Source organism: Solanum tuberosum, unplaced genomic scaffold, assembly GCF_000226075.1.
Source record: "Solanum tuberosum cultivar DM 1-3 516 R44 unplaced genomic scaffold, SolTub_3.0 scf00004, whole genome shotgun sequence".
Classification (NCBI taxonomy): Eukaryota; Viridiplantae; Streptophyta; class Magnoliopsida; order Solanales; family Solanaceae; genus Solanum; species Solanum tuberosum.
The window spans coordinates 4024351-4041692 of record NW_006238930.1 but is presented as its reverse complement, the minus strand read 5'-3'; the positions used below and the strand labels follow the sequence as shown (position 1 = coordinate 4041692).

The window sequence follows — 17342 nt, the reverse complement described above, 5'->3', positions numbered from 1 at the left end:
CCTGCGCTTATTTCTCATGAGTCTCATAGCCTTGACAAGTACTGGACCAAAACATACATCCTAATCCATGAAAGGCCAACAAGAAATAACGGCATTTGAAATGAATTAATATACAATATGTATATTGGAGTTATAATGTTTTACCTATTAGATACACTACTACCATTATCTGTCAATTCAGAAACTTGTCAAGAATAAAAATACTTCATACATTTAAATTTGTTTGTCATGTTTTGACTTGATATAGAGTTCAAGAAAGTAGGGAAAATTTTTGAATCTCGTGGTTTTAAATTAAAGATATGTAGAATGTATCAAGATATCATTTAATCTTGTGGTTTTAAACATACTCCGCAGAAAGTTGAAATTAAGGATTTACCAAAAAATGAAAGAGACAATTTTTTTCTTGGCAGTAGGACCAAATAATTGAAACGGAAAGAATATTGTATTTGAGGAACATGTCTATCACTCTGTGTGGTATATGAATATATTTTGGTATATGAATATATTTTCTTTTAGTCAATTATCATCATAGAGATATTTAATCTTGTATTGCTGCATTAAATTATGAGTTTCATAATACAACTAAATTAACTTTTCGATAAAAAGCAAATATGTGAAGATTTACACAATTCCTCAAAACTTGGTACTTTTAACAACTTCACTTACATCAGTTCAAGTTGTTGTGCGATTAAATAGGTGTATATTTCTACATCTACTTTTGAGATGTGACAAATGGTTCCCCTCTATTTTAGAATAAATACCTTATAGTCCTACACACACTTGCTTTGCTTTCTCTAGAAATTAAATGTCAAATTTAAATACTGTTGTAGTATTAATATGATTCACAGCCACAGGGACAATTGGTTTTCCTACTCTCTTTCATCATCCTTTCAAACCATTTGTCACATTATTCATCCATCTTAATCTTTGGTAACTAAACATGGGAATGGGAATAAACAAACATAAAAGGTGGTTGGCAATGACGGACTGTTTAATAACCTAATTGAAGTGAGATTCATAATCATGTTTTTTATCCAGCTAAAATTCACACAAGCAATAGAATATTTTGATTTGGAAACAACATTTGCTTCTGTATCTGGAGATATGTTATGATTACAGTGAATCCACTATCACTCCTCAATCTACATTTCTACATCTACACTAGTATGACAATCCCAGAGTGCACTCATTCAATTCAGGCTTTAGAAAAAGGGTTATCTACAATCATATCATCAATTGTTATTGTATCAGTTCGGGGATAAGCTTGAGCAGAAAAGACAATTCCCTCTGTGAGAATTGAGGTCTATTTTGAACCTTCTCCTCCCCTTCCAGCAATACTTCATCTGGCTTTTTCACTAGCTTACACACAGCCTCTGTTACTTGTTCAACAAAATCCACTATCACTCCATCAATTCCCATCAGATGTTGCATATACACAGCTTCAGGCACATTACTGACATCACATAATACATTGTTAGTTAGTGTCACACTAATTTAGAAACAACAAACATCTGAATCAGTACTACTTACTTCAATTTGCCGTATGTCAGGAGAGACAGCTTCGACTCTTTGATCTTGTTAACTAGTCCTGGATTCCTGAAGATGCCTTTCACCTCGGAAACAATACCTTCCAAACCACCCTCTAAGCACAGTTTAGTGGCCTCTTCCAACGAGTTCCTTCTAACATCATAGTAAATCTCTGTACCTCCATTTGTGAGAAAAAACACCTACAGTGCCAAAAGTCAGATCGAATTCACTAATTAAGATTGATTGATTGATTTAGATTCCAAAATGGAAACGTACAGGGTAACAAGTCTGGAGATTCTTGACAAGCAGAGCAGCATCAGGCTGGAAACTTGAGAATATGATTGGTCTGTCTTTAGCATACTCTAATACAACATGTAAGACGGCTTTAAGAACATGGATGAGGTAGTCTTGTTGATAAACAATGTGATCATCGAATTTCAGCTCGATGTTAAAACCAATAGATGGATTAACTTTCTCAAAAGCTTCTTTTAAGGTACATGCAGAATCATCGGTTTCAACTGTCCAGCTAACAATCTTTCCATCTTTAGTTTTCCTCATTAAAGGTTTTCCAGCAACACCCTCTTCTCTTTGGGGTCCATAGCTAAGAAATTCAGCAAGTGACAATTCAGTAATTCTCCTTTCATAAACTGTACCCTGCATGCACCCATGAGAATCAAGATCAAAGAGCTTACATTATTAGAAGAGAAAGGGTATTTGGATATTAAAAGAGCTTACATTATGTTGAGTGAGGATGAAATCGTCGTGAAAAATGACAGGGCAATCATCCTTTGTCACCTACAAAAAATGACATTTACTACTTGTTTACTTTCCCCTCCAAGTAATCAGCAACAGTAAATGTACTGTATTAATTTGCAATCCATCCCCAAAAAAGATAGCAGAGATAGAGAGAGATCAGTATTATAAAGTTTAGTGTGGTGAACAAACTGCATAATTTTTCGGCCAAGATCTAGGCTTTAGGTTTTTGGAATAATTAATAATAGAGATAAAAAGTGTTAAAAAACACTTATTGAGAATGTGAGTTTCATATCTAAACTATCACTTTTTAATTTGAGAAACACAGATCAGTGGTGTGTAATACTCTCTTTTATTTAAAAAAAAACTTGACACATGGATAAAATATTTCACCTTGACAAAAATTAAATAATAAACCATTAATATTAATTAATAATTAAAGTGTTACTATTCATACAAAAATAATTTTTTAAAAATAAAATTTAAATTATTTTATTATCCCACTCCAACACCTCCTCCACAATACCCCATAAAATACCCCCATCCCTATTATTTTTTTTAAAAATTCATACTTCACCCTCCCTCCCAAAAAAAGTCACCCACCCCCCAAAAAAAATTGATATGTTTTATTTAAAAAAAAACTTGACACATGGATAAAATATTTCACCTTGACAAAAATTAAATAATAAACCATTAATATTAATTAATAATTAAAGTGTTACTATTCATACAAAAATAATTTTTTTAAAAAATAAAATTTAAATTATTTTTATTATCCCACTCCAACACCTCCTCCACATACCCCATAAATACCCCATCCTATTATTTTTTTTAAAATCTTGTATAAAATATTTTTTTAAAATTCATACTTCACCCTCCCCTCCCAAAAAAAGTCACCCACCCCCCCAAAAAAAATTGATATTGTTTTATTTTAAAAAAAATAATAATTCTACATCATCCTATTTAACCTTCCGCTACTAATTTTTGTTTTTTTTTTTACATTTTTCCCAAAAAAAGCCACCCACTCATTCCCCCCACCCCCAAAAAAAAATTGATATTGTTTTATTTTTTAAAAAACAATAATTCTACACCATCCTATTTAACCTTCCGCTCCTATTTTTTTTATTTTTTTTACATTTTTCCCAAAAAAAGCCACCCACTCATTCCCCCCACCCCCAAAAAAATTTGATATTGTTTTATTTTTAAAAAAATAATAATTCTACACCATCCTATTTAACCTTCCGCTCCTAATTTTTGTTTTTTTTTACATTTTCCTCATTTTGTGTTTAGATATGTTCGTACATATATTTTTAGAAAAAAATTCTACTAGTGTACCGAATATAACATAAATAAGTAAAAACTTAAAAAATGTCTTGCGGCGACAAGTAAAAAATATTTTCGATATGTATATATCTAACACAAAATGAAAAAAAAAATTGGAAGCGGAGGGCTAGGTGGGGTGGGTAGAATTTTTATTTTTTTAAAAAAATAAAATAATATTCAAATTAGTATAATTGGAGGGGTGAGAGGAAGTCACGAGTAGAGTAAGAAAAATATTTTACATTTATTTATAAACGAAATATTATTTTTTTAATAATAATTTTTTAATTTTTAATTTTAAAAAATACTAATAATTTGTTTAATTTTTGTAAATGTTGAATGTTTTGTCTATGTGGAGTGTGATGTGACAATTTTTTAAAATAAAAAAGAGAGTGTATTACACACACCATGATGAAAGTGATATAAAAGAAAGATGTATTTTTTAAATTAAAAAGTGATAGTTTAGGTGTGTTTTTAAAAGTTATCTCTTAATAATATTATAAATTCGGGTCGGGTCGGGCTTTTGGGGCCGTGGATAGAAAGAAAAATGAAATAGTACGCGGAAAATAGTTTGCAAGGTACCTGAACGTCAAATTCAATAAAATCGATTGGGTAATTAGCAGCTGCATTGAAAGAAAGAATGGAATTTTCCTTAACGGCCTTCATTCTCCGGTCAGCGGACTGCAACAAATTCATCCCGTTCCCTCTGTGTCCAACGACTAAAAATTTGGATGTTCTTCCAATTTCAATCCCTGCAAATCAAAATTAAGAATTTGTCTTGTCTAGAAAGAGAATAGAATTTGTAGAGACAGTAAATATACAAACCAAACCTTGAGACGAGAATCGGGTGGCATATTTGTCAGGGACTTGATCTAGATTGGGGACATCGGAAATATGAACGGCGGCCGTAAGAGCCATTGTTTGTTATATACTACTACTTACTTAGTAGGTATATAAGAGAAGAGAAGAGAAAACGGGAGGAGATTTTGGAGAAAGAAATCTTATTATGGAGGAAGTAGGAAGAAGAGAATGGTATTTATGGAGGTTGAAATCGTAAGGGCATCAGGAATATTCTCAATCCGCAATCGGTGTTATGCTTTTGGATATTCCTCTCTCTCTCCCTCCCCACGTAGATCAGACGCGTCCTCCATCTCTCCTCTATCTTACATACATTTTATTTTAATATTATATTACCTACATTACTTGTAGTATTCATTCTTCAAACTATATTCTAAAAACTTTCTACAGTACTATTTTAATTACTGTTTTTCCAAATTTAACATAACAAGTTGTGTTACGACAATTCGGCTTGGAAAAGTATTTTAGTACGTAATTCTCTAGAGTAACCTTAATCGTTACTTTTAAAAAGTTAATTCCAATATTTCAGGGCATTGCATGTACAAAGAAGAATATGCTAAATATTTGATCCAAAAAAAGAAGAAGAATATGCTAAATATATACCCTATTTTGAAAAGGATATCCATAGACCATAATTAATACTTCTTCTGTTACAATTTAAGACTATTGGGTCAAGATTGTTTCTTTTTATGTGTGGTAAGTTTTTCAATTCCAACGTATATATGACAAGTTTAAAAATTACAAATATTTTTTAATTTAATAATAAAAGATTTGATTTGATTTGATTTATTTTTTAAAATTTTCTGCTTAGTCAAATGATGAGACTTAAATAAATTGAGATAAGAGGGAACAGGGAAGTAGCTTCGTAAAAGTAGTCTTATTTTTTTAAAACTTTGTAATAGCCACTTTACAGCTAATTGGTTTCCTTTGAGTAGGTAGATGTAAAACGTGCAACGATTCGATCATATTACTATTAACACAAGCAATTATCCATCCCATTTAGATGATACCCAAGTGCTTTTCGACTTGGTAAAAAATAAACTTAGCTTCTTTATTACTATTTGCCATGATTGATGAACTTAACTTTAACAACATATATATACATAAAGTGAGAAGGTGAACTGATTTTAATAAATTGAAATTGGTGTATGAATAGAGAAAAACACATTTCCCTTGAATTTCACAATTGGCTGAAGCGATAAATATAAAATTGGAAAAGAGTATAAATTTGAAGATGAGAAATTTAAATAAATCCTAATTAAGTACTAATAAATATTGCATTAGGCAATGGAATCATATAAGAGAACCTTAGGTCCGCCTACGTGGCGCCATCACAAACCAAGATTCCCTTTTAATTTATTTATTATCAAAATTAGTCTTCCCTTTATGAAAATTTGTGACTTTTATGAGAAGTTGAGACTTCAATGAAGGGTTGCGATTTTTATGAAAAAGTTGTGACTTTCATAAAAAGGTTGTGACCTTTCCAAAAACTTTTCCAAATAGTTGTGACCTTTCCGATAAGGCACAACAAACATTTGTTCACACTACCCTTTGTTGTCTATAAATAGAGAGATTTCCTTTCATTTTAAAACAACAAAAATTTTGAACTTTTTTTTCTTCTTCTTCTGCACAATTAAATATTCGTGTACTTTGCTCCTGTTGAGTTGCTCACTGACACCATTGCTTATGTTACAGATCCTGGTATTTTTTATAGTCACAAATTTATACTTATGTTATTAAAGATAAATGATAAGAAGTTATAATTTTCATTTTTCTATACATTATTAATGTTTGTTATTATGTAATCTTGCATGTAAAATAATATAGTGTTTTAATTTTAATGACGGATAGATTTTAATTATTATTTTATAAATTCCATGATATTAAATTACCGTGCAAAGCGCAAATAATTTTACTAGTTATTAATAAAAAAGAATATGATGTGTAGCCACGAGATGCTGACATGTATGGATAACATACATTATGAGCAACTCCGCAATCCAGGCAGCGCGATTTTGCCAGAAGAGTATTTTGGAACTTGCACACATTTATTTATTGGAAAATTTTGGTGACCACTTGAAAGTATTCTTCTTTTATTTATTGAAGGTGAGGTGGATCCATCCACTATTCACTATTGTTATTAATATTTACTATGTTTTATATTAGTTGATCATTGTATAAAAAATAATTGTCTGATATTAGTTGATCATTATATTAAATCAAGAAAATATCGATTAAATTTATTCTATATTACTCTTGCAATTAATTCTTTTTGAAATTATTCATATTTGTTTGTAAAAATCTCAAAAACTAATAATTAAGGGATGAATTAGTAAATTTATTTTCTTATTTATGATTTTTTAAGCACCATGCAAAATGAAAAGTAATCGACGGATGGAGAAAGTATAATAAAAATATGGCAACTTGGAAAATGGGATATGTCACTACTCCACAACGTTATTATATATCTAGCTGTTGTATTACTTTTATTGAAGTTTTTATATAATAATTAATGATTATTTCAGACAAATCACGACTAGTAATTTTTTTCTCCTTCAATCTGATTTACATAATAGCTTAAAGTTGGATGGATTATGTTTTTCTTAACTAAATTAAATTTTACACCTCCAACGTAGCGTAGATACATGTTATGTTTGTGAAATAGAGTAATTAGAATATGGGGGAAAGGTACATGAATTGAGTTTTACGATAATAGGAACAAACACTTCACCGAGTACAATTTCCCTTCTTAAAGGAAAATAAGCAAACTGGTCACAATTTCTATCATAATTAATAAAAACATTTACACTTTAAAATAATTATTTAAAATGTTAATATGTCAATATTTTAGAAAATAAATTATATTCTAAAATAACTAATTTTCTTTCCTTTTATTTCTCGAATCATGCCACATCGGATCATTTTTTACTCCCTATCCGATGAAAAAAACAAACCATTACTGATTTATTTCTCTTTCTAGGTTTTATCCCCAAATCACTTCTCTCTGTCTTCCCTTTTTAATTTAATATATACAAAATACTTTGCACAAAGGGGATGTACCTAACCTATTTGCAAAAGTTGGTGGAAGGCCCTAACTAATTTTTGTTGATTTTTCTGTGTTGATGTTCCATATTTACCCATGACTATATATTTTAATTTTTTAAGTTACTTTTTTTTTCTTCATAAAAAGTGGTGTTGATGGGATTAATTTTTACACTTTGTTTGGATGGTTGTGACGTATTGTTTCATAATATATTGTATTGTATTATATTATATTGTGTCGTAATGTATTGTTCTAATGAATATATTGTTTGAATAGATTGTATCATTCTCCGTTATATTGTGTCACATATTCATAATTTGAATAATAAATCTATAAGAAAACTAGGGAATGAGGTAGAACTATTATGAAAAGGTAGGGTAAAAGATGAAATATAATTATTAAATAATAAATAAAGACAAAATGAGAAGAAAATATCAAGGTAACAATGTGATCACATCAAATCGGTCATTACATAAAATAAATATTTTCATCATTATCTAATGATGAATTTAAACAATACGATACAATAGAATTTAAATAAACAATCAAAATAAACATTAACAATACAGCAGGGAACAACCATCCAAAGCAAGGTGTTAGTCATCTGAATTCAATTACCTAGTGTGTGATTTGTCTACACCTAGCTAGTGTTTTCTTCACTAGATACAAATTTGAACTTCTTGTTATTTTTTCTCCCGCTTTACTAATCACTAAGATACGTAAGTTATGCCTAATCAAAATAAAACAATTCAGCCCTAGAACCAAATATCGCTTGCGACTACCTATGCCTACGGGTATTAATTAATTTCTTCATTGATATTGAACTCTCATTTCGGTTTTTGCCTTTTAAAAATCAGAATTTTAAAATTTTTACTCACTAATTAATATCTCAAAAGTTCACTCTAATTTATCCAACAAAGTCATTAAACTTTATTTTGTATTAATAAAATCACTCAACTTAGACTTATCAATAAAATCACTTAACTAATTTTTTTATTAAAAAAAAATATTTGATATGCAAAATAATTTTTTTTAATGTAATATAAATATGAACCCTATAAATTTTAAAATAAAAATAAAAGTAGTCTCATTAATAAACTTTTATGAGCAAACTTAATTAATGAAATAAATATTTTTATGAGTATATTACATAAATTCCACTACTTTAGATTCCTAATTAATAGAACTTCCGATAGTTTGTAATATTACTTTTTATATCACATTTGGCCTCGAGATATATGTATCATTAATAACGAGATACATGTATGATGTATCCAATGATCTTTAAAGTCGAGATACACAATTTATTAATTTGAATTATAGGGAGTGTAACTTATTTCCTTAATTAAAAGATTAATTGTTGATTAATTAACAACCCGAGAGATTTACTGCAAGATTCTTGAGTATCAACTCTAACAAGTTTTCCTAAAATAACGAAATCATAAACCCAAGTAATTCTATTATTGTACTCTTCATCTTCTTCATCGGTTCCTTCTAATGTACAATGATCTAGTTGAATGATATCTCGGCTTTAAAAATTATTGGATGTATCTCGCCATTAATGATACATGTATCTCGAAGCCTAATTTGTAAAAGTTTACACAATCGAACTTTAGAGAAATATGAATTGCATCTCAGATACATTGAATGAGATGTAAAACCAAGATACATTAGAGAAATATAAACTCTATCTCACATACATGTGTGTTTATCACCAATGAATATTACTTTTACTTATAATATGAAAATCCTAAGATTGATATAAACACAAAAAACTTAACTTTACTTGTGCTCCTTATGTATGTTTTATTAACATGTGTCTCTAATGTTGAAGGTTGCAGTGTTGTGCTTGGACATGAAATATAGTCCAGAAACACAAGTTGTGGTATGCAAGCAATCCAGAATCTTGCATTATTCTTGCTGTGTTATCATTCTTGTATATTCTAATTTTCTAAATTTTTTCCTTTGAATTTAATTTATGTTTTGTCAATTTCACTATAAGAAAATTGTGAATTACATGGATAATTTTCTGCGGATTATATACGAAAAATTCGCAGGTAACTTAATTTCATGCGAATTTTCCTATCAAAAAAATTCCGATGGAAATACCTTCGTAGGTGATTATTACCTGCGAATTTGAAAATCCCCAGGTAAACTACCTGGGGATTTGAATTCTGCAGGTAAATTACTCGCGGATTTTCTTGCAAAAAATACTAAAGTTATCCCTAAGATTTTTGGTTAAAATTGGTGAAAAAAAGATTTTACTTACAAATTTTTTCACAAGTAAATCCTCATGAAAATATTATATTATTATAAATTTAAACAATTTGTGGAAGATCAATAACCATTTTAATTCCTTTTTTTTAAGTTTAATTTCTAGATTTTCCAATTATGTTTAGTAGTTCAATATCTCATTAGTATACTTCTTGTTTTTGTTGTGATTGAAGGAGTCCGAAGCTAAATAATACAAAAGATAAAAGTGACATAAATAAGCCACTGTTCTAGTAAGTAATTAAAATAAGCTTAGTGAAAGAAAAAAATTCGTTTTATGCAATATTTCAAACGTTTTTCGTTAGTCTCATAACGTGTATATTTTAATATATAACGGAACTATTTCTTACACTTTATAAAGTGTGAAGAAAAATTTTTGTTTTACAAAGAAGAATATTTTTAACGTTTTGCATTAAATTTTATCTCTTTATGAACCTTTTGCAGTGTTTGTCATACAATTATATTGATTTGACATATCATTAAAATGAAAAAACCGATTACATTATTTATTTTTATTTTGAAAACTCCTCCAAGCTCTATTTGTCAAATTATTACACTTTCTTTATTTTTTTAAATTTTATCACCGACAGCTGTGTTGGTGACAAAATCCTCAAGAATAAGATAAAAAAGTGTGTTCATCTCACTTGAGAAAATAGTGAGTCACGAGAGCCATAATTATTACTAGATGGCCAATTACACACCATATATATATTCTCTTACTTATATAATAAGAGGGAGTTAAGTAGCTCAACCAGGCAGGAGGTCAACATGCCTACTTGGCAGCTTTAGAGGATAATTTGGTAATTTCAATAACATGGAATCATATTATTGGTCAACAGAAACTAATGTTGTCCATTAATGGTATACTTTTGAGTGTAATGACAAAATTGCCCATCACAACTCATGTAGCTTTTGCTCCCCCTCTGTCTTCAATTTTTTTTCTTTAATTGACAGCCACGTGTATTCTTATGAAAGGTTATTTTGAAAAGACAAATTAGATTTCTATTGCATCATTACATGAAAAATTATTACTATAACAATAATTAGCAACTTAAAATATTTAAAAGGCATAAAAAATTTAGTGCATTATAATTTTTTTATTAGTACTACATAAATTAGAATAAAGAAAATGACATATATTAATTGAAATGTCATAAAAGTAATATAAATCACAATAATTAATAATATAATGTGAAATAGTAGTAACAAGTATCACAATAATTAACAACTTAAATATTTAAAAGTCATATAGAAAATTTGATTGACCCTCAAAATTTCATCAGCGCTACATAAATTGAAACAAAATAGGTAATATATGTTATTGAAAATGACATAAAAAGCACTTAAATCATAATAATTAACAACTTACAAGTTTAGAAGACATATGAGAGAAATTACGTAAAAAATATTATAAATTATAATAATTAATAACTTAAAATATCTCAAAATAATTTTTTTATAAACTCTCCAAATTTTATTTATGTCACATAAATTAAAATAAAAAAGACAGGGCCCGTGCTCCGGCGCATGTGTCTAGTACTAATAGAGATGGGACTTTCCGTATAAACTATACAAGTTTATTCGGCAATTGAACACTAGTTTGGAGTGAAACTTTACTTGTTCACGTTTGGTGTATTTATTGTGGTTAATTGGTTATAATATAATGAATCCATAAACATTAGATGTCACCGAGGGACTTGTGTATTTTCTCTATTTTTACTTAAATCCATCCCCACATAACATAACTAACTGGAGTTTTACAAGAACTTGTGATTTGCATTCATAGCAAAATGGCAGAGTAAACCCAGCCCAGCGTTTAGAAAATAGCGCAGTTGGCCATGTAAAAATACCTCAAACAGATGTTTGTTGTAATACCAGACTCATTCCTCCTTGTAAAATAACAACGTACTATATATTATATGGGACTCTTGACCCAAAGTGTGATGCACCCACCACATTGTTTAAGCACAAAGAATAAATTCACCGCCTAGCATTAACATAGCAAAACCCAGATGAGAACTAATGTATTACACTAACTAATCCACACATACAATACAAGTTTAGGAATGAAAAGCACCCCTCATATCACACAACAGTTCACTTCCTAAAGCCAACATCTTCACACCTGTCAACACTGATAATACACGACACTGAACAACCAAATACCATACACCTCCAAGAACCACTAATCTATTCAATCCAGTTTCCATACTATCTGTTAATCACAACTTTTCATCTGCTGGTCTGCTACTCCCACCTGTTCGATTAGCTTCTCCCACTCTTGATGCCAAAGCAAGAACTTCAGGTGACATCTCCCAGCTTCCACTTTTCCTTCCCCAGCTTGATCCTCTAGGATGTATTCCTGCACGATCACTCTCATCTACTGTAGTTCTTATCTCAGGAGACATTTGCCCTAACATGCCATCTTTAATGTTCAGGCCATCGTTGTCGCTAAGTTGTCCTTCGTTATCCCCTACTTCACTCCAAACCGCTTTCCTGCCCATTTCTATGTCCTCCACAGCCTTCCCCATGTTTGGACTCACAAAACCCCCACCTGCAGACCGAGTTGGCACCTTGGGTTCCCTGGGCACCTTTGCACGGAAATTGTTCTTGGATGGAGGAATACTAGTACAAAATATCTCCTTGAAATTCTGTATCACTCCTCTGTTGTAGGGGTTGGCACGCCAATCATATCGGTATCTAAAATTCTCATAAGTAGTCTGCAGTACCCAGAAAATAGACATCACTCACGGTTCACATCAAAATCCAAACCACCTTAGATAAACAAAGGGAAGCATACAATTTCAATCCATGAACATACCTGATTAGTACTGATGAGGTATAGATGAAAAGCAGTAAGACCTCCAACAAACCACACTGATATAAAAGTGTATGCTATCAGAACAATGGAGGCCGGTGTTTTGATCATTGCTTTCCATATGGTGGTGTCATCTAGAACCATGATTCTCTTAATGTAGACCCAGCAGAACCCAAAAACATATATGCAAAGAAGTGTTGTAGAGAAGACAAACATGAAGAAAAAACGGTAGTTTCGCTGCAATAAAAGACACAAGTTTCAGAAATCTGTGCAACGTAAGGAAAGAGTCCAAGACATCAACACTAGATCCATTTTTAAAGATGCATTTGTTATAGAAATTATCAGCGCAAGCAAATGGACTATAGATATTTCTGAAATCAAATGTGGACGTTGACGTTAACAGGTAAATTGACCAGCCCAACTTCATACCATCATAAATCTCAGACTCACGACAGCAAGTACTGTACGCAACGACAAAAAGATTTCAGTCGAAATGTGAAACTTATACATGTGCATATGTGTACTAAACCCTCTAACTTATTTCCACCGCAAAGATCTAGAGAGCTAAATATTTCTAAAACATATAATTGTCTGCATGATGGCCATTTGAACTAAATGCTCAGTTACAAACCTTTGAACTTCCTCCTGCTACCAACAGCATCAATGGTAAAAAGAGTTTGATTCATACATTATTATTAACAATTTAACATAATTTATATACTTGAGCTGAATTTCACGATGCTTTGAGGATCTAATACTTCAGATCCACAGCATTGCTTCATTCAGACAACAACTCTACAAGTTAACTTTAGACATTTTACGAAATTTACTTGTTTTCGCGAATTGACATTAGAGTGAATAGGTAATTTTTTTTTAAAAAAGATAAAGAAGATAGAACCAGTCTTACATTTATTTGTTTTTATAAGTAAAAGAATCAGTCTTTTGTTAGTATCTTTTTATGAGGTTTCCAAGCAGAAAGAAAGAGCGTGATTATGATAAAATGTCTGATAACTCTTCATATCAGATTATATGCAATAGTTCATCAGACATATCAAGCAGTGAAAAGTAAAACTGAAAAGAGAGCATATCATTTACTAGTGTGGTGGTACCAACTAAAAATATGTTAGGAAAAAAAAAAAAAAAAACTATTACCAGCCCAATGCATTGCCCTACCCAAGGGCAGTGATGGTCAAATCTTTCAACGCAGTTATTGCAGATTGAACAGTGAGAACAACGGGGAGGTCTATAAAGCATGCAGGTGTCACAGTATTTGATCTTCACGGTAATGCCATTGACCTCAACTTCTTTAATGCGTGGCAAACGTAATTGAGGGGTTTGTCCACCACCTTCTACAGTACCATCATAACCTTCTGGTTCTGGAGGGTGTGCATTACGAGGAATTATTCCTGGATCCCTTCCAGATGTGAGAAGGAGTAGAACTAAAACCTGTAAGATTCAAATGTGAAACTATTAGCCATACAAATTGGAAGAAACCTTGCAAAAGTTATGCAATTAGGTTGCCAATCCTTTTCATTGTAAGGACAGCCACTTAACAGTCAAATCGAAGACTATTAACACAACCAAGCCCAACTTACATCCTTGAAATGCAGTGCCAACAAGTTTGACATCTTATCAATTTTGAGATCATTGATTTTCTAATACTTGGAATTTTTCCAAGGCAACACAGATTAAGTAATTATCCAATACTCAGAATTTTGTTTCCAGTAACTGTGAGATTAAATACAGACAACTTATACAGCTATTGTGTTCTCTGCAATTGCAATCATAAACTGCAGGTAAGCTTGTTCAGTAGAACACTAAATCTGATGTTACAATCAATGAAAACTAGGGAGAGAACTTACATAGAATGTGAACACAATGACTACAACCATAATCAATATCCCCAGGTGATTTGAAAAATCATCCATCAGCTTTCTAGCAACAAAGACGCAGAAAACTGAGACAGGGGCCACTATGAGAAATATGGTCAGTGCTAGGGATCTTGCGTCTGGCCCAAATATGAACCTTCCTTGGAAGAAAAATATCTGCTCAGAGAAGAACATTAACAGTCAGAAATAAAGAAAAAACTGGCATAAATTCTGTTTGCATCGCAAAACTCTACTCACGTCTCACAGAAACGTTTCTTTTTCCTTATGTAAAGAGAGAACTTATCTATTTTTAACATAGGAAGTTTGATGATCACTTTTCAGTACATCAAGAAGTAATTTTTCAACACATGAACAGCTGGAAAGATATTCAGTTTTAGATGAGCATATGATCAGTATAGGGACTACCAAAAGAAGTTTTTCCTAGAATTGAGATAAAATAATCAACAATGTCCTACTCTAAGTAAAACCTCATTCTGAGAAGTAAAATAGCACAAACCAAAATAGAGTAACATAAGCTAGAATGAGCACATCCTCCTACGTGTTGCTTGGCCACTAAAAACTAATAATCTTCAGGATTTCTCTTTTGTCATATATCTCAAAGCTATATTTCTACTCCTTGGGTCTTTTTTAAACCAGGCTGATGGATTTTAGTTTGTAATGAGATAGCAAGTTGTAACAGTGTCAATAAACTATAGTTAAAGCTTTAAGAGGTAGTAGAAAATAATGGAATAGCTAATACTTACATTGCTTCCTTTCCATGTCTGGTAAATCCGCAAGTCATCCGACTCATTAATGGATCCAGACAATGGATCGGGTCGTTTCGGAGGAGGAACCACATACATCTCTGGGGCTTCCTCTCTATTATGGCCCCCCAGGAATCGAGATCTCCAGCAGCAAACGTTGATAAGAATATATAAGCACTAAAGTGAGAGCGACTACCCGGCGATAAAATTTGCCGGCGAAACAGTCAGATTCCGGTGAAGGGAAGGAGTAGTAGTGTTTTGGTTAAATGGGCCGACAAGGCATGAGGGTAAAGAGAGTGTAAAAGGAAAACAAGGGTTTGGTTTGGTTTGGTAGGGGACCCATTTCTCACTTTACAGGATGGTCAAACTGACGTGGCATATTATTGTTGGGTGAGTTACTGGAGTGTGGACCCCATCAACTTTTGTTTCCTTTTCTTCTTCCCTTGCCCTCCTATTTTTGTTTGGGATAGATAACAATAGGAGTATTATTTTATTTTGTATTTTTAGTTACAAATATCAAATTAGTTTTGAAATACATTTTGTACTAGAGTAATGAAATTAAGTAGTTAACTCACCCACCAACCAAATGACCCTGTTTGTCAGTTTTATAGTATTATTTCTTCCACTTTTAAGGAGTTCATCAGGAAAAAAAAGAGAATATTTATTGTGCTTAAATAATGTAAATAGAATTGATGTCAATTAAACTTTCAAATATTGACGTATAATTACAAGTATTATTAAAGGTAGAGAAATATAATAAAAGAATGTAGTATGTTATTTTTCAGTTAAACGCCAAACCTTTTTCTGTGGACTGAAAATTAACATTGGTGATTGGGCACGAGATGATGTTGACATTTTACTTTTATTATAAATTAGAAAAAGCTGAAAACATTCTTCAACTGGTTCTATGGTGTAGTGGTTAGCACTCTGGACTTTGAATCCAGCGACCTGGGTTCGACTCCCGGTAGGACCTTATTTTTTTTCCTTTTTTATTTTCACCACTTTAATTTGTTTTTGTTGTCTCCATAAATAATGGAGTACTCCCATATAGATATAGGGTTGTTCATGGTTATTGTTAAAAAATCAAACCAACAACAATTTAAATCAAAGTAATTAAAAATCGATATTTGGTGTGGTTTAATTAAATTTAGTTTTAAATTTTGAAAATCGATATCATTTGGTTTGACTTTGGTTTTACTAAAAAAAAAACCGTAAAAACAACCAAACCAAACAGAGAAATTATATATATAAATTTCATATTTATTTATATATTATTCATAAATAAAATATAAATATTCTGTTAAATTTTAATTAACTTAAGTCTTAACTTTACCATTTTCTCAAGCTCACCCTTAATTTTTAGCCCAACTATTAAAATGGTTGTTTGGTGTGAGGGATAAAAATAAATAGTGATGGAATAAAAATTTTGTTTCTTGTTTGGTTGCCATGTTTGGGATAACTTATCCCACCATTTATACCATAGTGATGGATAAGTTATCACATATACATGGTGGGATAAGTTATCTCAGGATAATTATTCTTGGGATAACTTGTTCCCAAAACGACCCTAAGATCAAGTCCATCGAAATCTATTACTTTAATTTTTACCTACCCTACGTCACATTAGATAGTCACATTTTTTCTTAATTGATTCTCTTTATTCGTGTAATAATAACTCTACTATTACTTAATTGAATTCCTAATAACTTTCTTGTGGATTGTTCATATATTAGGTGTTTGTGTCTATCGAGATGCGTATACTCTCAACAAATTTAATTAATTACTTTCAAATCGAAAAAAGCAAAAAACCTGAACCAGACCGAACCAAACCGACAACAACCAAACAATTATTTTTTTCATTTGGTTTTAGAAATTTAAAAACAAATTGGTTTGGTTTTGATTTTAACCAATAACCAATTCAAACCGAACCATGGACCCATACATGAATTTATTTATGATATTTTGAGGGATAAAAAGTGAAATAAGAAGATCCATACCTGCATTACTAATCTCTCTACAGTACAATTCTTACATTATTACTCTTGAATCCTTAATCCATGTGGATGCCTATATTTTAATGCAGCATAATCTTCCAACAAACATCTTGTTTGCTTGGTTAG

General features: G+C 31.1%; 2 protein-coding genes and 1 non-coding gene across 3 annotated transcripts; 1 reads left to right on the top strand and 2 right to left on the bottom strand.

Annotated features, from left to right (window-relative positions):
- Window positions 1–970: 970 nt before the first annotated feature.
- On the bottom strand, window positions 971–4614 carry LOC102585312 (glycerophosphodiester phosphodiesterase GDPD1, chloroplastic-like). Its single transcript, XM_006338661.2, has 6 exons — window positions 4431–4614; window positions 4183–4352; window positions 2263–2322; window positions 1804–2181; window positions 1531–1727; window positions 971–1453 (listed from the first exon to the last, which is right to left on the bottom strand). The coding sequence occupies exons 1-6, from the start codon at window positions 4516–4518 to the stop codon at window positions 1240–1242; spliced, it is 1107 nt and encodes a 368-aa protein (XP_006338723.1). The 5' UTR covers window positions 4519–4614; the 3' UTR covers window positions 971–1239.
- A 7048-nt stretch (window positions 4615–11662) lies between these two features.
- LOC102584986 (probable protein S-acyltransferase 7) lies at window positions 11663–15528 on the bottom strand. The gene is made up of 5 exons (XM_006338660.2): window positions 15223–15528; window positions 14453–14635; window positions 13743–14036; window positions 12594–12827; window positions 11663–12492 (listed from the first exon to the last, which is right to left on the bottom strand). Exons 1-5 carry the CDS (start codon window positions 15319–15321, stop codon window positions 11995–11997), a joined length of 1308 nt encoding a protein of 435 aa, XP_006338722.1. The 5' UTR covers window positions 15322–15528; the 3' UTR covers window positions 11663–11994.
- Window positions 15529–16123: 595 nt separating this feature from the next.
- TRNAQ-UUG (transfer RNA glutamine (anticodon UUG)) lies at window positions 16124–16195 on the top strand. Its single transcript has one exon. It is a non-coding gene; the product is annotated as a tRNA-Gln (tRNA).
- The last annotated feature ends 1147 nt before the right edge of the window (window positions 16196–17342 follow it).